This window comes from Rhinolophus hipposideros (assembly GCF_964194185.1).
Source record: "Rhinolophus hipposideros genome assembly, chromosome: 20".
Taxonomy (NCBI): Eukaryota; Metazoa; Chordata; class Mammalia; order Chiroptera; family Rhinolophidae; genus Rhinolophus; species Rhinolophus hipposideros.
The window spans coordinates 28,444,367-28,467,371 of NC_138066.1; the positions used below are offsets into that span (position 1 = coordinate 28,444,367).

At 35.1% G+C, this 23,005-nt stretch overlaps 1 protein-coding gene across 1 annotated transcript in view; it reads right to left on the reverse strand.

Moving 5' to 3' along the window:
• The window catches only part of STXBP4 (syntaxin binding protein 4), a 131,672-nt gene that overhangs the window by 58,651 nt on the left and 50,016 nt on the right, over positions 1-23,005 (reverse strand). The window contains exons 12-14 of the mRNA XM_081028013.1: positions 9,862-10,038; positions 2,497-2,613; positions 1,946-1,995 (exon numbers count right to left, since the gene is read on the reverse strand). Of these exons, the coding sequence (XP_080884139.1) occupies positions 1,946-1,995; positions 2,497-2,613; positions 9,862-10,038 (344 nt within the window). The remainder of the gene's footprint in view (positions 1-1,945; positions 1,996-2,496; positions 2,614-9,861; positions 10,039-23,005) is intronic.

Consider the following 23,005-nt stretch of genomic DNA (forward strand, 5'->3'; position numbering starts at 1 on the left):
TAGAAGTTTGTACAAACAAATTTTTATATCTGGGAACACTGTATTCTTATAGCCATGAAGGAAGTAATTCACAGAAAACAATATTTCTGTTTTCAATTCTTTATTGTATAACAAATAGGGGTATTTTAAAAATTAGGTTGACCTTATATATACGAATGAAGGAATGAAAGAATGGGCCACCTCCTAAATCACTTGTTGGGCTTATTTTGTTAGTGCTCGTGTTATGTTAACATGATATAGCCTTTTAGTTTGTTTTTTGTAAAAATTCATATTAAGCACATAAGCACAAATTGATTAAAAAGGACATTTACTATTACTTCTAGCAATATTAAATATAAATTTAGTATGTAATCTTGCTCCTGAAATTCTCTCTTAAGAACTTGCATTTGTTGTCCCCAAATCTAAAACAGCCTAGAGCATTCGTATCACATTTGAAAAACGCAAATGGCACCTGAAATGAATGCATTCTGATATAATTAAAAATGAAAGGTTTTAATGCAAAAAAAAATCACTATACTAAAACTTTTACTTGAAAAGAGACCATTTTAAACTGATGACAAAACCATCATTACTTACAGTCCATCTTCTTAAGCATGATGGTATTAAATCACAGGGAGAAATTAAAGCATCAATTTTCAAATTCAAATATAGAGCCTTTGTTCTGTGTTGAACGACCAAGGTCAATATCCAGTACAGAAGATATAGTATATTAAAAAAGACTGAACCAAATTTTACTAGTGTTTAACTTTCTAAGACATGGTGAAGACTTGCTTAATAAAGTTTGCTTTTTAAAGTTATCTTTTTTCCATGAACCAGTTTTATAAAGGCAAGGGCAGGCTCTGGCCTTTAAATAGCGATTTTAACCTTCATTTTTAATACCAAAACTTTTGAAATACAATTCAAGGTCACAATGACACCTTGGGGTTGGGAGAAGGGGACACACCTAATTCATACGAGGGGAATCTGATTGCTGAGTATTTTAACATCCTTACTGAAAATAATCATCATGGAATTCACATAATTATGTTACATCATAAGCATCAGGGATAACAGTTAAAAAAAGTCAAATTCCTTCATTAGAAGAAATAAAGCATTACGTTAAAATGAATTTAAAAGTATACTGCTGTAGATACTCTTCTAAATTCAAAAAATGCTGTGGAAACCTAAAATATAATAAGAATACAATGAATCATATTCACCTATTAAACTGCTGTTTTTGTAGTAAAAAGTAGAATTTTCCTATGTTTCTGCAAGCATACATTGTAGAAGTAGAAATACATTGCTAGTGTCAGCTATTATAAGAAAACCTTGCTTTGAAAATGTAAAAACAGGAATCTTTGTTTTTGTGTGTATGTCTTTTATCATGTATCAAAATGATCATAAACTTGCAGTCTGAAATAAATAAATTTTCTTAGTATGTTCGTAGCTCCTAGTAAAAAATTTTAAATTGGAAACAATCCATGAATAATAACAAAATCAAAGTGTATTCTCCAAATATATTTCTTTATGCTTACGGAATGCTGAAAAAACAAATGAAAGAAACTGATCACATGAGCATGTTTTATAAAATTCACTTTGCCATACCAACTAATCAGCAGTGAACCTCTTACCAGTATAGTAACTTTTACTCATATACCGGAGGCTAGCGAACTTCAAGCTCATCTCATTTTTACAGAATTCCTGACAAAGACAAGATAGGTGATTCCTATCTCAATTTTAGAATTCTAGGTTACAGTGATTTGCTAAATAACTCCAGGGATTTCTTTCACAGAGATGGGGTCAAAACACACCGTTGTATCTACTTTCATGAGACACTAAAAAATAGTATAGAATAGGAGTTATGTAGCATTTTAAGACTAAGAGATTTTAGTATTTTAGTCACAATTACCAGATAAAAAATGTAATTGGTAGCCATACTCTACAGAAAGCACTCAACTATTCTTACCTTAAAGTTGATAAAGGAGCAGAATTATCAGAAAATACTTCTTGAATAGCCTAGGAACAAACAAGATAGTAAAGGAGATACATAAGTTTGATGGATTTTTTAAATGTCTTTTCTTGCTTAATTAATATTCATAACCTCCCCCCTCAACTGATTAAAAAGGTATTTCTGTTATGTGGGGGGAAAACCAATTCCATTAACCTACAATTCTACTCAAAAATATAATAACTATAGAAACATTTCTTTATATGGTAAAGTTATCAAATAATGTTTACAGAGTATCATAGTTTTAGGAAAGTGTTCATTAAAACATTCTATGTATTTGGGATCATGTTACCCTGTCTTCATCATTTCTCTTAACAACCTGTATGTTAGCTGGTCTTCATTATCTAGGCAATTTTAAATCTGACTTTAAGTAAGTTAAATCTGACTTTAAGTGTTTTGAACCTAGAGAATGTTTCACTAAGCTACCAAGTACTCTGACATTTATCTATATGTCAGTTGTCTGTACATTTCTTAAAAATGGACATATGTAATGTGACAGGAAAATTTACCTCGACAAAATGAAGAAGCTTTTCAGTCGATGCCTCAAAAGTTTTTCGAGCCATTTCCGATTTTCGTAATTGGCAGTCAAGTACTGTGATTCTCTTTCTTAACTCCTGAACACTTTCCTGGACAGAGATATCAAAAAGATCATCTTGCATATTTCTTTGGTTTTACATCAGTGGCTCCTATTCTTAACTTTTATTAACTAGTACCCAACATTACCATATCATTGATTTTCTCTTTATTATACGTATCTTCTAAATTTGGATGGCCCTTAGCTAATGGCCCATTTAAAAGTTAAACTGCACAGGGATACTGCAAATTTTGTGAGATAAGCTGCATATAACTTTATTGATTCCTACAATAAAATACATTTAAATTCATTTACATTTTTTTTTTGGCAACATAGTTTACCAAATGCTGACAGAAACCCCTACCAGTGTGGCACAACCAAAACCGCTGAAGATATACATATATATTAGATAGGACAAGGGTCTCAAGGTCTGGGGGGTTCTTACTAAAAACTATTCTTGCTAAATGTTAAAATGTATACAATATTTTACAGATGCAGCTGTAACGGGATAAGCTTCACCAGAACTCAATGGGATAAGACTAACCAACTAGAAAGAAAAATCAACGTGTAATTAACAAAATCCAGATAAGTTTAGCCAACTGCCAACAAGAAATCAACATGTAATTAACCAAATAGTATACATAAGCAATGACTGAACCAACCTACACAGAAATGCTTCTGATGTGAATCCTTTGTCTCCTTTACTTGCTGCAAATAAATCAAACTACCTAACGACAACCATGTCTTGTTCTTGGATAGAACACCTCAAGCAGCAAACTCCTTGAGTTCAGCAACATATATATTTAATATATTACAATCCAGGGTAAAGATGAGCTGGCAAGGATGTAAAGGGGTTCTGTGGGCAGTAAAGGAATTGCACGGAAACAGCAACAGCAATGCTGAGTGAAGTGAACCACTGGACTAAGAGGGCACTGCAGCATAATTTGCTCTGAAGGCATATGCTGATCTCTAGAAGCCTACAGTTTGGCGTTTCCTCATGCACAAAAGGCAAATGTGAAAACTTTAATAGGTAAACGAGGGGCAAACAAACTCACAGGGTGAACAGCATTTGACTTTCGCTCTGGTGAGTGGATTAAAAAAAAAGTATCCCTTGAATAACTGCTAACCTCATGCAGGTTTACGGTCAGGATTTATATTACTTGCATGGTGTGTAAATTCATAAGCTGAAAATTTAGTTTAAATCGATCTCAGGTTGGTAGAAGAAAACATAAAACTTCCTAGAGGGATATTTTCTAAAGTCAAATCTCAAGGAATTCTTACATACATTGTTATCAAAAGAACATTTTGATATTTAAGCTACCATAAATGAAAGTCAGCTGAAGGAAACAAATTACAGGGTCAGATCTACAAGGACAAAAGATGCTGGAGAGATTCATATACAGAATATAAAGTAATATTTAATATGTTTTTAAAATTTAGAAGAAATTGAAAGCATAATAAAGGGACAAGAAACTGTCCAAATAGATGAGATAACAAAAAAATCTAAAAAATAAAAATGTATTCATAATTAAATTATAAACTCAATTTATGGTTTACTACCCAATTAGATACGATTGGAAAGAGAACAGGTGAACTGGAAGATAGAGATAAAGAAACTCCTCATAATGGTGCAGAAAGATAAAAATAGAAAATATTAAAAAAAGGAGAAGAGATAAAATAGAAGATCTGGCATATATTCAATCTGAATGATACAAGAGAGATCAGAAAGAATGAAAGAAAAATAGCTCAGGATAACAGCTTAGGGTTTTTTTAAAAAGGCAAAGACATTTTCCTTCAGATCAGGAAGCTCAATGAATCTAAATAATTAAGTCAACACATAGTCAAGCTGCTGAACATTGAAGATAAAGAGATTTTAAAACCATCTAAAAAGAAACAGCACATGGCAAACAAATGACAGATTGATGGCTACTGAAACCATGGAGTAAAAATACTGAAAGAAATAAAATACCAACTCAACAATTCTAAATGTAGCAAAAATATATTTTCAGAACAAGAGTTCAATAAAGATGTTTTTAGACAAATGAAAATGTAGACAGTTTATTACCAATAAATCCTCGCTAAACAAATTTCTAAAAGCTGTACTTCATGAAGAAAGAAAATAATTCAAGCAAAAAGGTCTGAGGAGCATGAAAGAATGTCGAACATAGAAAATGGTAAACATGGCAGTCTAAACAAAGGGTGACTACACAAAATAACTTGTAATAGTATCTAATTTATGGTGTTAAAAGTCAGGAAAGAACTAAATAAAATACTGACAAAAATAGAAATTAAGTAGGAAGTGATGATTGGATTTATGTTCTAAAGTGCTTTTAGAAGAAGGAGGAAATCTAGTGATTAGTTTTATAATTTAAGTTAAAATGGAATGTTAAAATTTGTAAGATAATCATTAAAAATTAGAAAAAGAGTGTATACCTTCTAAACCAGCAAAGGGAAATAAATGGAATGGGAGGGGAGGGGAACACAGGAGAAATCTGAACCAACCCCCGCCCCCTACCCCACCAAAAAGGCAAGAAATGAGAAACAACTAGAAAACATGAGACAAAATGTACAAATTAAGAGGGTGAAAATGAAGCCAAGTGTATTAGCAAATAAAAGAATGTAAATGAAATAATCTTTTTAATTTAAGGTCAAAAATTAGTTAGATGGTGGAAAAAAATCCAACTACATGTTGTTTACCATAGACATAATTAAAATACAGGGACACTGAAAAGTTGAAAGTAAAAGGATGGAAAAAAATACATAGATAAATACTAACCAAAAGAAAGCCAGTGTAACTATTTTCATATCAATCAAAAACAAACATTAAGGGGAAAAGAAGAATGCTAGATTGAAGAATCACAATATTTTCATAAAAGGATGAGAACATAATTCCAGGCTTGTATTCAGTTAAAAACACTACTTCAAAATACATAAAGAACATTAACCACAAGGGAGATTTTAACACACTTCTCTGACAAATTAATATGACTAGAGAACTGAACCCCGCAATTAATGACTCTGATCTAGTGGTCTGTAATAAAACTACATCAAACAATGCAGAGTTTTTTTCAAGCTTACTTTGAGCATATGTAAACATTGGCTATACAGTAAGCCATGAAACAACCATCGACCGATGCTGTTATTGTCCTACAGACTGGATGCTCTGGCCACAATGCAATTAACCTTTCTGTGTCTCGGTAGTTTATAAAGCAAGACTTAATGATACATATGAAAATTATTCCCCAATTAATCTATATATGAAATGCATTTTCAGTAAAAAGGCCTATCTTTTCTTTCAGTTGAATTTATAAACTGAGTCTAAAAACGTATCCAAGATCAAAGGGTCAATACACGTTTAAAGGAAAAGGACTAGGCAGGGTGATTCGATCTCAAGACTAACTGTGAAAGATATAGTCATCAATACAATGTGTTATTTGCACAGGAATAAAAATAAATACAGAAAAGGGAATAACCCTCCAAAAGATCCACTCACATGAAATCTCGATAAGACAGTGCTGATTTTGCAGATCACTTAGGAAAGAATAGGCTTTTGAATAAATGGTGTTGGTGTAGTAGGTTATTCATTTAGAAGAAAGAATGACATGGATCCCCATCTTACATGATGTCACAAAGCCAATGACAGAAAGATCAAAACTTTAAAACTTTTAGAGGACAATATGAAGGAATATCTTTATATCTTTGGGAATGGAACGACTTCTAAAGAAGACACATGAAGGGAAAATTGATCAAGTTTGATTACATGAAAATTAAGAACACCTGTTCATTTCACCATCGGGTGAAAAAGCAAGCCATAAATTCAGAAGATTTCTATAACATACAGTGCATTACAGGTCTAGGAACCGGAACAGACACCACTGTATATCAACATGAAAAAGATAATCCAGTGGAAAAACTGCTAAAGGATATGAAGAGGCATTTTCCATAGAAACACAAATGCCTAATAAATACCTAAATATATTCTCCACTGGCTATGTGGGGCTGGGAGCAAAGCCCCGGTTTATAGCATTTGGGGGTGTAAATAACACCATCATGGCTGTTTTCAAGCTACCAACCCAATGTCGGTAACTACGGAGTTGAGAAGAGATGTACACAGTTAGCGCTCCTGAGCCAGTGCCAGCTGGCTGATCCCAGCACATCGGTAGCTCAAAGTCATTACTAAACAAGGAAATGCAAATTAAACCACAATGAGACCTCCTTACCACACCTGACAGACTGATAAAAATTAAAAGTAAAGGAAAACAAAGTGCCATCCAGGATGTGGGGTAAACCGTAATTCTCATTCACTACTGGTAGGAGTAAAAACTGGTTCAAACACAATTGGGCATTACCTAGTAAAGTTGACTGCACAATCGTCATCCAACCTAGTAATTCCACTCCAAGGTATGAACCAAAGAGAAACTGTTGCATATGTAGAGTAGAGCAGAATATACAGAGGGTGCCAAAAAAATGTATATGCATTTTAAAAAAGAAAAAAAAAACTATTAAAATTGTAATACTCAATATATGCCTATAACAAAAAATGAATACAAGTCATGTTTGACTTCTGTAATTACAAGAGGTACTCAGAGTGGTTACCATCAGTGTCCAGACACTTCTGATTACGGGGAACTACTGCTTGAGCAACGTTGACCAAATCATCTACTTGGATACATTTTTCTGGCACCCCCGGTAGATATACAAAAATGTTTTTAGCAACACTGTTCATAAGAATAGAAAATGGAAACAATTAGACTGTCCATCAAATACAGAATGGATAAATACACTGTAGTATATCCATTCAGTGCATACACAAAAAAGCAAAGGAAAGACATAAACTAGCTATAAACTTCAAATAGATGAATTGCAAAAACAAAGTGTTGAGTGAAAAAAAGCAAGTCAGAATAATAATAGTTTATTTCTATTTATATAAAGTTGATAAAGAGGCAAAACTAAACAACATACTGTTCAGGGATATATACATAAGTCATAAAACTGTTAACACTAAATCTAGGAAAGTGGTTACTTCTGAGGGCAAGGGAGGAGGACATAACTAGAGAGGGACATTGTGAGTCTAAAGAATTGATAATGTTTTATTTCTTTAAAATGAGATGAATCAAAGAAAAAGCAAACAAGATAAATAGGTAAATAAATGGATTACATAAGGGAAAATTTATAATGAAAAGTAGAAATATTGTTACAAAAAAAATCTGTGTCTTAAAAAAAAATATTTGCCTATCAATCCTCTAATGTCTTGGTCTATATCTCTTCAAGGAATCAGAAACAACAAAAATAGTTTCCTTCTCTTTCTCCACTGGAACTGGGTTTGGAAAACGTTGAGATGACCAAGTCTAACATCTCTTCTTTTAAAAATCAAAAAAAAGGACCGGCCTGGTGGCTCAGGCGGTTGGAGCTCCATCTCCTAACTTCAAAGGCTGCCGGTTCGATTTCCACATGGGCCAGTGGGCTCTCAACCACAAGGTTGCCAGTTCAACTCCTCGAGTCCCGCAAGGGACGGTGGGTTCCCTGCCCCCTGCAACTAAGATTGAACATGGCACCTTGAGCTGAGCTGCCTCCCGGATGGCTCAGTTGGTTGGAGCACGGGTCTCAACCACAAGGTTGCCAGTTTGATTCCTTGAGTCCCGCAAGGGATGGTAGGCAGTGCCCCCTGCAACTAAGATTGAACACGGCACCTTGAGCTGAGCTGCCGCTGAGCTCGATGAGCTCCCAGATGGCTCAGTTGGTTGGAGCGTGTCCTCTCAACCACAAGGTTGCCAGTTAGACTCCCACAAGGGATGGTGGGCTGCACCCTTTGCAACTAGCAACGGCAACTGGACCTGGAGCTGAGCTGCGCCCTCCACAACTAAGACTGAAAGGATAACAACTTGACTTGGAAAAAGAAGTTCTGGAAGTACACACTGTTCCCCAATAAAAAGTCCTGTTCCCCTTCCCCAATATAAAAGAGAGAGAGAAAAAAAGAGAGAGAGAGAGAGAGAAGAACTGAATTAATTTTATTACCAGACAACTTAGGACAAAAATGCTTTCTCAGCTAGGAGCTGGAAGAGAGAACTGCAAATAACCTACACTTTAAAAACAAATTTGAATAAATTCATGTAAAGTCCTTGAATGTTGTGTTATTTTTTTAAGTATTTTAAAGACTGATTTTCCCTCCAAAATAACTATAGTTATAAAAAAAGTACTTTCAAGATGTTGATCATTCCCAAAATATTTGTTTACAATCATATTAAAGTTACACGAAATAAGCACATATCTCTATTTTCACAATGTAAATACTGGGTCAAAAATAATAAATGTATGTAATATTCCTAAGAATTGCTGCTTTCTCAAGCAACGTTTTCCCCTTGGCCTTGCGCTAGCACCAAAGGGTGGCAGTTTTCTTGTGGAACTGGTTAAGTGGACAAATGTGAGAAACAGATTAGTAACGTAACCCTTAACTGCTAACCTGAGAAAATTTCAGATTTTCTAAACTGGTTTCATTTCCACTTGGTATGGTTAAAGTATTTAACCCTTTTATGTATACATAAATAGACATAAATAATTCAAATTTGCTTTATGTTCTCTTAAAGCTAGTTGGATTAGAGACACAAACACCTATTATGTTTATAAATGAACTCTATGAAGTTATAAAATATCTATTTCAATTTATTTAATTTTCTACCTTACTTCAGTGAGGTAAAAATGTATATGTCTATTATAGTTTTTGAATGGCATTCAATGGATATAGTATGTATTGTGTAAAAAAAAAATCGTGCAATAAAAAATTCACATAAAAAAAGTTCACATTGCCTTGTATAAAGTAGTCAATATTTTGCTATTGAAATTGGAGGCAACCAAATTCAAACTCAGTTTTTTTCTATTAATGATCTTAGGCCTTGGGCAAAAATTATTTAATTTTCACACTTCCTTCAGTGTTTTAATCAAAGAGCAAAACCCATCCCTCGGCTCTCCTCCTTTCAAATTAGCAAGTTTAGAAACAAAAGGAGAACACCAATGTCATCAATTAACTGTCAAACAGCTCCACGATTTAATGCCTGAGCTGTACATTGTTGACCAATGACCCACATGAATTTGGAGTGCATGCTCTCCCCTCCGAAGCTACCTGAATAAAGGGAGGCTCATAACCTTCACATCACCTCCATCACCACACATCATCCTATCACGGAATGACAGAAGACAAAACACTGACCTAGTTTAGAAGTGCAGATGAAAAGAAAATGAAAACAGGATACATGACAACGGCAAGGAAACCATGGTAACCAGAAGAGGGGACTGTTTTGCTTACTTTATTTTGGTCGGAATAGCCAGCAAGCTGAGCCTTGAGCTCTGTAATCTCGGCCTCTAACAGACGGATCACTTCTTCATAGTCCATTTCCATGCCGTGCGCCTGTCTCTGTGCAGCTTCTGCAAGATGAATCCGACTTCGTAAGGCTCTTGTTTCTTCAACTATAGCTTTGGCTTCCTAAAGATTTCAAAATTGATGTCATTGAAAAAAAAAAACATGTAAAAATAGTTCAGTGGTTCAAACAACATATTTTCCTCCCCCTGAAGTTATAATTCCAAACCTAAATCAATATACACCTGTTCCTCACGTCTCGATTTGAAAACTAATATTCATGTTATTTTATTATACAGAGTAGCTGCCTGATCTTACTTTTCCTTTGTTGATTTCTTAGACAATTTTCAGTATGGAATTTCCAGCTTCACATACCTAGCGTGACATTTTGAAAATAAGGGAAGTAGAAGAGAATTGAAAATGGAAAACAGAAGAAGAATTGGTTCAAAAGATGAAAAGACTAGGCATCCACAAAACTCAAGTAGTTGATGGCAAGGCTTTATGTTCTAGGAAGGTTCTTGCAGATTCATCAGATACTGTTGAGAGATTTATTATATTGTGGGACTTCTCCAGGGTCCAAGCCCTAGGAGCCAGAGCTGACTCCTAGACATCAGTCTAACTGCTACTTTTCCTTTTCGATTTAAGCCAAAAGGTATTACAGAATTCAGGAGCAAAATACATAGCTATTTCTATAGGAAGCGATGCTCACAAGACGTTTTATTAAACACACAGTATGCCTCAGGTGATTCATGTATCTTCTCTCATTTAACTTTTAGAACACCGAGGGAAAGGAATTATTAAAAATCATTTCATACGTAATTAAACAGAGGCTCAGGGAGGTTACGTGACCTGTCCGAGAACACATAGTAATGCCAGAATTGAAACCCAGGTCTGCCTGACTCCAACCTTACTGTTCTTTTCACCATTTTACTCTGCCACTAGATGACAAAAACAAACAAATAAAATTACATACTAGCTACGTTCTCCACCTGAGGAAGATGGCGTAGCCCACCACTTGCTCTCTGAAAATGTGCCTTGGTGCTGGGTCAGTGACAGTCCCCCAGGACACCGATATAATTTAACATGGCACTTATTATACTGTAAGACATTTCTTTTTCTTTACTTGATGCAGAAATCTCTTTTATCTGCAATGGAACTTTCTGCTCCAATTGCCATGGCTAATATTCAACTATGGCTAATTTAATATTCTTGGAGCTATTATAGGACGCTTGATTTTGTTCCAGCCTAAGGACAATTGAAATGAAGGGAGGGCTAGGGATATGGACATATTTTTAAGGATCAAATTTTCATTCATACATTCAATAACTATTAGGTACTTATTTTGTGTCAAGTTCTAGGTACTAAGAATACAGCACCAAACAAAATAGACCAAAAAAAATCCTACCTCCTACCTCCCAGAATTTACACCCGAGTTTGGGGAGAGAGTAAATTAGAGATTATCAGTGAAGAGCTCGTTGAGAAGACCTTTGATTAGAGACCTACAGGAAGGATGGAGCCATGAAGATTTCCTCTGCCCATAAAGATTGCTGGGCAGAAGAAACAGTGTGTGCAAAGGTCCTGAGGTGGGATTGTGCATTGCATCTTCAGAGAACAGCGAGGAAGCCTGTGTGGCAGCAGGAGCGTGGCAGGGCACATGAGGGCAGAGTGTTAACAGGAGCAAGGGCAAAGCTGTGGTTGGGGAGCAGTGACAGATCTCAGGGGGCTTTGTAGGCCGTTGTAAGGACGGTGGTTTTACTCAGGGTGAGATGGGAAGGGATTGGAGGGGTTTGAGCAGCGAAATGATAGAATCTGACTTAAATTGTAAGTGGATTACTTTTGCTGCTGTGTTGAGAGTAGACTGCAGGGGGTGGGCAAGGATGGAGTGGGGAGAAGGGGAAGGAGACAGACAAGTAATTGTGGCTTGCATGAGGATGACAGTAGTGGAGATAATGGGAAGTCGTTAGATTCCAAGTGTAGTTTGAAAGTAGAGCTAACAGGATAAATAGTTCTTCATCGTTAACAACCTTTACTTAGCAGTTACTGCATCCAGACAATCAATGTTATGCGATAAAAAATACAAAGGAGATAAAAGATACCTTCCCTTTCCTGGCTCAGCTTAGAACCTTAGGTATGACTTCGATAAGTAGAGGAAGAGTAGGGCAGGTCAGACAAAACGAACAATGGGAACAAAGGAAGAGAGATGAGAAGGAATGTGGTACGTGTGTGAAAGGACGCCAGATCAATTTTGACTGAGTTGATGCTTCCCATAAGGGAGCAATGGGTCAAAACAGGCTGAGGAGAGGAAGGGGAAGGACTGGGCTCTGGCGGAAACGGCATGATAGGCAAAGGAGCTTGTATCTGGAGAAGTCCTGAAGTCTTCCGAGTAGAACTGGATATGAGAACACGGTACTTTAAAAAAATAAATCTCGCGGTAGGATGCAAGATGGAGAGATGTGGCCAACCAACGGCTACTGTATCCTTGACGCAAATAACTTCATGTCGTTATTTTTAAAGTAATTGTCCTGTACTAAAAGGGTCCTTTTAGAAAGAGATATCTGGGGAAATGAAAGGATATTTACTTAGCCACATCAGTCAGTTCAGCACGGAATCAAGAGTCACCAGTGTCACCGTTTAATCAACTTTCACATCAGACCGTTGCGCACACAAGAGGCGATGGCTTAGTACGTGCCGGCACTACCCGAAGTGTTCTACACGGATCAGCTCAGGTAATCCGCATAGTGCTATGTGAGGTATGTCTATTATCATCTTCATTTAATGGACAGGAACTTGAAGCTCAGAAAGGTTAAGTAACTTGCTCAGAATCCCAAACCTAATAAGTGGCTGAACTAGGCTGAACTTTGCACCCAAGCAGTCTAGTTACAAAGCTCATGCTCTTGACTACTATGCCAAAGTCTCTCTCCAATTATAGAAAATGCTGAAAAAAAATAAAAGTCACCTGTAGATGACAATATCATCAGTACCCAACCCTGCCCAAGCCTTAGGATGTGGCCAATACAGCCTACTCAAAAACATTAGACACGGATTCATCATTCTCCATTTTTCCATTCCATCCAGCTAGAAAAAAATATATTGTTGCTGAAGAGAAAGGGGAGGGAGCTACAGAATGCTCCATAGCTGCAATGAAGAATAACTAATTTGATGATTTGTCTCCTTCACACTCACTTCATGGAGCTTTTATTCCTCTATAAAAACAGCACTTTTATTTTTGTTCAAAGAATGCTGGTTAATTAAATGAAGAATCTGGATGGAATTTATGTAGCCATGACAGTGCACTGATGGTAATACAGTGTGAAGTGCAGTTGGGTGGTAAAAGATGCAGAGGTTTTGATGCTGAATAAATTCATGCTATTTCTTTTGTAAACGTGTAACTAACTGTCAGGCTGGTACATGTGACCCCTTAGCAAAGTTCCAGCCCAATTCCCATTGAATGGCTGTTTAAAAGATTAGTGCATTGAAATGATGACTCGTAGAGAAAGCAGTAAAGAAAAGATACCAGCAGATTTAGCAACATGGGATCACATAAATTCATTTTTTCTTTTCCTCCTGGGCTGTCTTTTAATAAATACCTAACTGTCAAGCCTCCTGTGTCAGTAACAATTGAGCCAGAATTTTCCCAGTTATGTCACCATAAGCCTGAAATCCCATCAGGGTAAATACTGCAGCCAGTTCACTGATTTACTTTGTATTAGGTCAAGAAAGTTGGAAAATAAAAGAGAAACTAAGATGGAACAGTAAATCAGAAAAATCGACGTAAGTATTACGCTTTGCGATACTAAGCATTACAAGCAAATACACTAAAAGGGACTTGAGTTATGAAGTCAAATCTCTGACTTAACTTTTTTTGATGACCCCGAGGAAATGCCTTCAACGCACACTGTTCCGTTGTAAAGTGAGGATTTTCCACGTCACAATTCTACAATGAGTCTTCAAGGAAAATCACCCAAATTCTTCTGTGAAACTACAATTCCAACTAATGAAAACCGTTAGAGCCTACAAATACTTTGAAGTTGGCTATGTGATTGTGTTGAGACACAGGGCCTTATAAAACCCACACAAAGGGGAGTATAAGCTCAGATGAAAGACAATATGGTATGTGTTTTTCCACATACAGCACTTCCTCCCCATAAGGCAACATGATATAGAATAAAAAATACGAGCGTTGGATGAACTATACCTAGGTCAGAATCTTAGATCTGGGAATTTTTCATTTTCTGGCTGTGCAGTTCCCTAAGACTCCGTTTGTTCATTTGTCTGATGGGAAGTAACAACACCTACTTCACAGGATCAAAGCAACTCTCACTTCACAGGATCAAAGCAACTCTCACAAGACGGTTGAACAAACTATTTCAGTTCTTGATATAGTTTTTTCCCCATTCCTCTTTACTGCTTTTGAAAACTATACATCATCACCCATGCGATTAGAGAAGGAGACTAGATAATTTATTAAGGGCTTTCCCTCAATAAGGCGCTCTAGTAGTAATACCAGTTATTGAAATTTAGAGAAGTTGTTTGAAGCATAACATGTACGTCTTTTTTCATGTTAGCAACAATCATGTAAAACCTTTTCTTCTCTAGTTATGAGTTGGAATGGCTCCCTAAAATAGACAGAAAAAGCATTTACAGCAGTTGCACACGGTAATTAGGCTGGCACGTCATTAGCCTTAGAAGTTCTGTAATTTTTAAGCTAATCAGTAAATCTTTCAAAATGTCAATGGCTGACAGGAGAAAAAGCAGACTGCAAAGAGATATATGTTTTAGTGTAATGTTAACTTATGCTACCGAGCCTGAAAGAATACTTCTCTTATCAGCTTCCTACAGTGACTCACTGGAAAATCTTTCTTGGTCTAGGTGCCATTCCAGCTTGTGAAAAAGATTAAGGGTTACTACAGGAAGACGGCTGTTGAAGGAAAAGTGTTTAAAAGCAAGTTATATCCAGTTTCCTTAACTTGTGTATCGGATTTAGTAAAATAGGTATAATATTCTCTTCAATGGATGATTTCAAAGTAATCTGCAGATGTTCACAAACGAATCTACAACTCATCCCTTAAACATGGACACGTCGGGGGGAGAAAATTAATCCACAGAATTTTATATATGCCTCTGATACTTGCTCACCTTTCACTTTCCTTACTCCTCCTCCATGCATACCTCCAGCTCACTTCTCTATCTCCTCACCTAACCATGTATCAAGCATTGTGAAGTCTTCATTTATGATATCCTTGCAGCCATCCCTTCATTTCCATTTCCACCACCACATTACTTCATGTATTTTATCAGTTCACACACAGGTACTACAAAAATCACATAAGTGACCACCTGTGTTCTTCACAATCATGTATCCTGCACATTTCTGAAGGATCTATTATCCTAAAGTACTGCTCAATTCCACCTTAGGTGACAAACTTAAGTACAAGGGACATGATGTAACGGTACATGATAAAATAGATCCTCAATCTCCATGCGTCAAGATTCTCTACTACTTGTTCCAAATCAACCTTTCCAGCCTTAGTACATTCAAATCTTACATGATTTGAATATTAACTTAAAGTATATTAACTTACAAATTTCCCAGCGCAAATTCTCATGCCTCTAAGATGCTTTTGAGAACATTATTTCTTCTACTAAACGTATACACTTATGCCTCTTTTTCTTTATTCAGTTCTCATCTGTCCTTCAAAATCTACTTCAGATTTTACATTCTCTAATCTTTGCAGACCACTTCAGCATACAATTTCTCCCTCCTTTTATATTTTATAATATCTGTTGTCTGTAATTAATCACATTCTACTTCGTGTTTCCTACTACTATCTTGAACTGTCATTAAAATATTAAATATTTACTACCTAACTTTCTAAAATCAAAGGGTCTTGACTGCCCAAATTAAAACATATGCTATACGCTGTCTGAGAGTAAAAACCCTACCTAACATGAACAGGTGCTCTACTTAACATAAACATGAGATATAACTGAGTTGAAAAACAGTGAAAATGGTTATTTTGTTTTTCATATACTATAATAATTGCCCTAGAGAATTTCATTAGGTAAGAAGCTTTCATAGAAAAGCTCTTCATAAAAAGTTTCAACTTAGGGGGTGGCCAATTAGCTCAGTTGGTTAGAACGTGGTGCTAATAACACCAAGGTTGCCGGTTCGATCCCCACGTGGGCCACTGTGAGCTGCGCCCTCCTTAATAAACATATAAACAAACAAACAAATAAATAAATAAAGTTTCAATTTTATGGGAATATTAATAGAACTGTATTTCATTTATATAATTATAATAATCATAAATCATGATATGAAAAATACCACATAATTAAAAACAACTTGTTTTATTAAACTCCCTTTATATATACATTAAACAAAAATCCTTTTATAGTATTTATCAAGCAAATGAGATTATGTCAAAGCCAAGTGAAACGAAGACAATATAAAGGTTGAAAAAAGACAGACAGTTACTTTCTTGTGTTTGACAATTTTATTTCTTGTTTTTTTATTAGATTAAAACAATTTAAAAATTTAAAAATTACACACACTAGTTTATATTTCCCTAAAATTACATTTTTTGTCATAAATTAATATAGTAGATGGTCTCAAGGACTATATAATCTTGAAGGTCCCATGAGTCCCATGTTGAAGTAAGAATACCAAAAGTGTTTCCAACCTCACTCATATCCCTGATTCTATGATTTATGTGGTGACATTTCTTTGTAAAGCGTGTAAAAATGATATATATTTGTAAATCCAAAAAACAAAGATTTTCTTTAGTTTGTATGAAAAGGCAAAATCCTCACTTTGCAAAAGCTTTTCTGAGGAAAAGCAGGTCAATCAAATTATAATTAGCTCTAATTAACCCTCCCAAGAGTTGTCAAGTTCTTCACCTGAAGCTGCCTCATTCTCCAAAAGGTGCAAAATTTTGAGTTCTGCTTCTGAACCATCAAAGAAAATCCAGAAACAATTTTCAATCTGTGTTTATAAACAGAAGTCCCTAATCAAAGCTAGGCATAGAAGTACATCTATCTGATAAATTTTACCATATGAACTTGTCCATAATATAAATATTTATTAACTATTAAAACCCTGTTTTGACAATATATTAAACCCTGAACATGTATTTTCTGGTTTAGTAAAGGCTGACATGAAAGAAAAAACTATTTTTGTACTTCTATAATTCTGGTTACAAATGTACCCAAAGGGAACATTTATAGTATTTGAAATTTCTTTTCCTAATCAGAGTTTAAACCCTGTTCATTGAAGCCTGACACACCTCAAAGACTACATTTTCATCTATTAAACATTTAGAATTCATCTGAAGTTTGAGTTTTAAGGGAAATCTTGCTTCAAAACAGAAACGTATTCCTTCCAAATTAACCTTTAGAGGTTTAATCCCATCAGAATCAAAATTTTACCAAAGTTTATTTGTTTTGGAGGAAATTGACGAAGATTTCTAAATTTGAATCTAGATATATTATGTTGGTGCGAAAGTAATTACGGTTTTTGCAATTATTTTTAACCTTTTAAACCACAATTACCTTTGCACCAACCTAATAATAAGATCTAAATAATAAATAAGACTCTTAAATTGATTTGGAAGAAAAAAATCAGCAAGAACTGGTAAGCAAATTGAAAAAAAAAAAGATAACAAGAGGAAAGAAAAGAAAGAAAGTGGGACATGACCCAAGGACTTAAGGCGTTTGTAAAGCTACAATATTTGGTACTGGCCATTCATCCATCCAATAAATATTTATTGACAAAGAAAGTGGAAAAACCAGATGCCCCAAACAGACCCTAGATTATATAACAATTTAATAATCCATGGTGATAGCGATATCACAAAACAGTAGTATGTGGTTCTGACAAACTATTGGGGAAAGAAGTATAAAGTGTAGAACTTCATCTCAAACTATAATCTAAACAAAATAATTTCTTACATGGGTTAAATACAGACAGACATGGGAGGAAAACTAAATATGCGTGTGAAATCTGGCTAAGAATGAACTTTTAAAAAGTTTTTAAAAACGAGAAATCAGAAAGAAAACAGATTTGTCAACATGAAAACCTCTGTGTTTTAAAAACTTTGAAAAAATTACAAAGGCAATTTACATATAGGTGAAAATATCTGCGAAAGATTTGGTACAAATAAGATTAATAACTATAATGTAAAGAGATCTTATAATATGATGTGGGGAAAAGGGGGAAACAGTTACTAGTTATGAGTACAAGAGAAGTGAAGAAGCAGGAATGGTAATGGGGTACAGATAACATAAGGGGCATGTGGTCAGGAGGGCAGAATGTCACTTCCAACCATATCAGGAAATCAGCTGCTTTCAATATTGAAGAATGTGATGGAATTCACAATTTGAAACCCACAGGGACAGACAATCTCTGGTAAGTAACATAGATGACAATGAATCACAGTATAAAATTTTCAAATAGGGTCATTTATATATGTAGGCCTAGGTACTGCTAGAGAATCTTGTTTTCAATTCTAAAATAGCTTGTGAATAAATCATATGACACAATGTCATGAGTCCCATGTTGAAGAATACCAAAAGTGTTTCTCACATAGTAAACTGCCAAGATAAGAGTTTTATAGTATCAACTGCCTTATCACTACTTCCTCCTTGGGTAAAATTTACTAGTTTGTCAGCCAAATTAATATGTATTGCTCTAACACAGAGATGCTTAAAATACACCCTAGAAACGTGCTCTCTTAGCAACTGACTAATGGAATTTTAGAGATTTGTCTTTGTTTTTAGTTAAATGATGAAAATTAGAGGGAGTAATGCCTACTTTGGAACACAATTATGCCTGTGACAACTCACCAACTATAGGATACCTATTCTGAAATGCTTTGTTGGAAGTGATGGTTTTGCTCTATTTTCTTTTTCTTTTTTTCTTACTATGTAGAGAGCTCCTTGCAGAGAGTATGTCTAGCTTTCACAGTGTATCCATACAAAATAAGCATTAAATAAATGTTTCTTAAATTCCCTTGCCACATCTCCCTTATAAGTTACTACAGGTATGTGTGAAACAATATAAGAATGCTGAACGGGGTCCCTGAGCAGCCAGAAAACAAATGGCTCATGGTATGGAACCCAGAACCCTAACATCAGTTCTAACTACATGTAAATCAACCATCTACAGAAAATACTATAATCAAATGAACTGCAAGATTTCTATGAAGAATAAGATCACTTCCCTTTTAAATTCCTCCAACATTGAAAATTCTGTGATTCTAATTAATCTAACACAATTAAAATGGATTTGATGGTATGACTAGGATAATACAACTTCTCTCAGAATTCTAAAAATGCTAAGAACTTTTCTACATTAAAAAGGAACTGCTATTTGGAAAGGGGGATTCTGAAATAGGCATCTGTTTGCCAATGCTTGTTTAGGATGCTACATTCACCTCCACAGAATCACTAGACATGGCTGGTGTCTGTGCAAACAGGAATGCTAACTGGCTGTCCTCGTGTTCCTTTTCCAAGCAAATTGCCTTTTAACTTAGGCAGTTTCTTGGGAAAAATCTAATGTTGGAGCATGCACTGGTCATTTTTTGATTCCCATAAAGAAAGTTCATGTTGAAAAATAAATCCAACCAACTTTAATAAGTTTCTCCACTCAGATGGCTGTCCAGCATTATAAGAGCATTATAATTTCTCTTCTCCAAGAGACTTTCTTTTCTTTTAAAAAATCATTTAAGGATAATTGCAGATTAAACACAGTTGTAAGAAACAATACAGTGTTTCCCTGTACTCTACTCAGTCTCCTCCAGTGGTTATATCTGGCATTACTTTAGCAGACTATCACAACCAGGAAACTTCACTGATATAATCCACCAGCGTTAATCATATTTCACCAGTTTTATATGCACTGAGCAATAAAAAGGAACAACCTATGGATGTATACAACATTCCCAAGGGAATTATGTCCAGTGGAAAAAGCCAATCCCCAAAAGTGACATACCCTATGATAACATTTATATGACATTCTTGAAAAGACAACATTATAAAGGTAGAGAACAGGTTAGTGGTTGCCAGGTGTTAGGCAAGGGGGGCAGAAAGGAGGTGGCTGTGGCTATAAAAGAGTACCATAAGGCATCCTTATAAAGAGGGTTTTTAATAGAAAAAAATGCTGATATCCTGAGGTCACAGGTGAACATCTGAAATGGAAACGTAGGAACATTTTACTACATACAGTACCCTTCTAGAAAAGGAAAGACTGACAACCCAAATATATGTATTTTTCTTCTTTTTCCCTCTAAAAATAAAATTGGCATCTTAAAATATTTACTAGTGCTATCCTGAAATACTATAAAAAGTTCAAATCACTAAAGTTAATATGAGGGAACTCATATCAGCTCTAAAAATTAAAGACTTTACTATTTCTTTAACAAATGTACAAAGAAACACAATCTCTGAAAGTGTGAAAACATGAATACTTCTTTAGTAATCACATATTGTTGTTCCTTTTAAAGATAGTGTATTTATCCTGTCCTTAAACTTTCCTTTGTTGTTTAATCCATAAGCCAAGAGAGCTCACAGGCCAGCTACATCAGCTATAACTAAGTTCATGTTCAACCTCAACGGTCCACAGGGAATCCTGTGATTTGACCTTACATTTCTGCCTCAAGACTTTATACCCTCCGCAAGCATTCAACCCAACCTTTGCACAGGTGAGGCCAACTATAGCTGGGCTTATCTGAACCTAGAGAAGTTGCCAAATGAACAATTTCTCATGTTTCTTTAGGGCAAAGACTGGTTCAGACAAGCTAACTATTTTAGCTTTGGACTGTTCACCAATTCACTGCTGCCTTAGGTCATAACACTGTGGTGAAAGAAACTTTAAAAACAACTTAAGTGTGAGAGCAGGTTTGAGAAACTTGTTGATCAAAGGAAGTTGCTAGAAGACGGCCCGTGCCTGTTAAAAGTTGTTAGAACTTGAAGAAAAAAATAACAAGAAGTGTAATTTCATTGGAAATTGTGCTGATGATTTTAAACAGTAAAGTTGGGTTATTCTGTAAGGCATAAAAACTTATCAAAAATACTTAAGATTTTAGAGAACAGGACAGCCAATTCTTTACAAAACAGTAAGTAAAGTATTCTGGTAGCCATTCCTGGTTGAAATGTACCTAATACTTCTGGTGAAAAAGGATCCTTTAACAACTTGTTCTTTAGTTTTATATTTCTTTCCTCCCTCTCCCTTCCTTTTTCCAATCCCCCCTTTCTCCCTCTCTTTTTGTTCTACATTGTTTTCTTTTGGGTTACTACATTAAATAAAGGTAACTTAATTTCTATAATTTAAAATAGCTAATGTACCTGCAAAAGGGAGTATTATTCTATTTTTAGGATCAAGCTACTGTCTCAAAACAATTCAATTAAAAGTGTGTAAGTGAGTGAACAAAGGTTATCAAACTGTGTCCTTTTATCCCTTTGGTAACCAATCTAGCAGAGTTTTAATAACTACATTACCTATGTATTCAAAGGACTTATATGGTGCAATTATTAGTATTGTACTGATTTCACGTCAAGACTTGCCTTGAAAAAGATACCAAAAAGAGGTGAAGAAATTTTGCCACATTTCACACAACTCAAGTTTCCAGTGTTAAAAATTTTTAAGAGAAGAATTATACACACTTTCTACCTATAATTTTAAAGACCCTTTTGCTAATTGTGAAAAGATAAGTCATCCTTGAAAAAGTGGAGAGGTAGCTATTTTCACTAAAGCACAGGAACTCTTGCATTAAGCCTGTATCAGTGAAATAATGACGTTGTACATACATCGGAGAAGCTGATGGTCAATATGCTAATAAAATAAAAGTTAAAAAAAAAGGACCGTTTTGGGTTGATTTGGGGCAGTGTGTTTTTTTATTGCAAATGTGTGCTTCTAAAATGAATAGTTGTATTAGTATGCACGCATGTGGGTTTGTAAACACAGATTTATACATATATTTCTAATTATTTTTGCTAAAACCAAAAGACTTACATTAAACAATTCTATGAAGTAAAACATCTTTACTCTCAATCTCGTTTTTCCCATTTTGTTAACTGCACCATTGCAGCCTCTCAATCACCCAGTTACAAAGCCTTACGGGCTCTGATTATTACTGCACATTCTATCACTGTTAAGTGTGGCGGACCTTACCTTCATGTTATCTTTCACACAGACCCCTCTGGTATATTTCTGTTGCCACCAGCAGTTAAATTCTCCATTGTCTATTATCTGGACAAGCACTTCTTAAATTTGAAGGTGCATATTAATCACCCAAGGACGTGTTAAATGCAGATTCTAGTTCGGTAGGTCTGGGGTCAGACCTGGGACTCTGCATTTCTAAGTTCCAAGCGTTGCTGACACTGCTGGTCCTGAGCCACTCTGAGCAGCAAGGACGAAGAGTTTTAAGTCTGCACTGGGCAACACGACAGCCACTAGCCATATGTGGCTATTGGGCACTTGAAATATAGTCGACTAAAGAACTAAAGTTTTAATTTTAATGTATTTAATTTTAATTAGTTTGCATTTAAATTAGAAAACTTAAGAAGTGTAAAATATTCTTCCATTACACGAAACTTCAATGTTTTGGTGTAATTGTGTTTGTGTTTCGCTTTAATCAGTGTGTTATATTGTTGAACTGTGGTGTTTGTGTCAGGCATGTGAGTCATGTGAGTATATGTAAACGCATAACTGATCTGGTTACTGTTAACGAATCAATTAATTCCAAAAAACTTTTTAAACACCAATGTAACAGCGTGTTTTCTGCATATTTTACGTAGACAGCATGAATTACAGTAATACATATATAAATCATAATTGGTAACTAAATTGAAATACTTATTTTTATTAGAATATAATTAAATTATTTTTGTCTTTAAAAAGAAGGTATTGAAAATTTTTTTAAATTTAAAATACAATAATATTGTTGATGCAGAATGAAGTAGACATGAATTAGTTATTTAACCAGGATCATAAAATGAGACTAGAAGAAGGTAAACTGCAAACTTCATGATGAATGCAATTGCAATTTACAAAGCTGTTTGTTGTGGAAAAAAGTTTTTAAACATATAAGAAGAG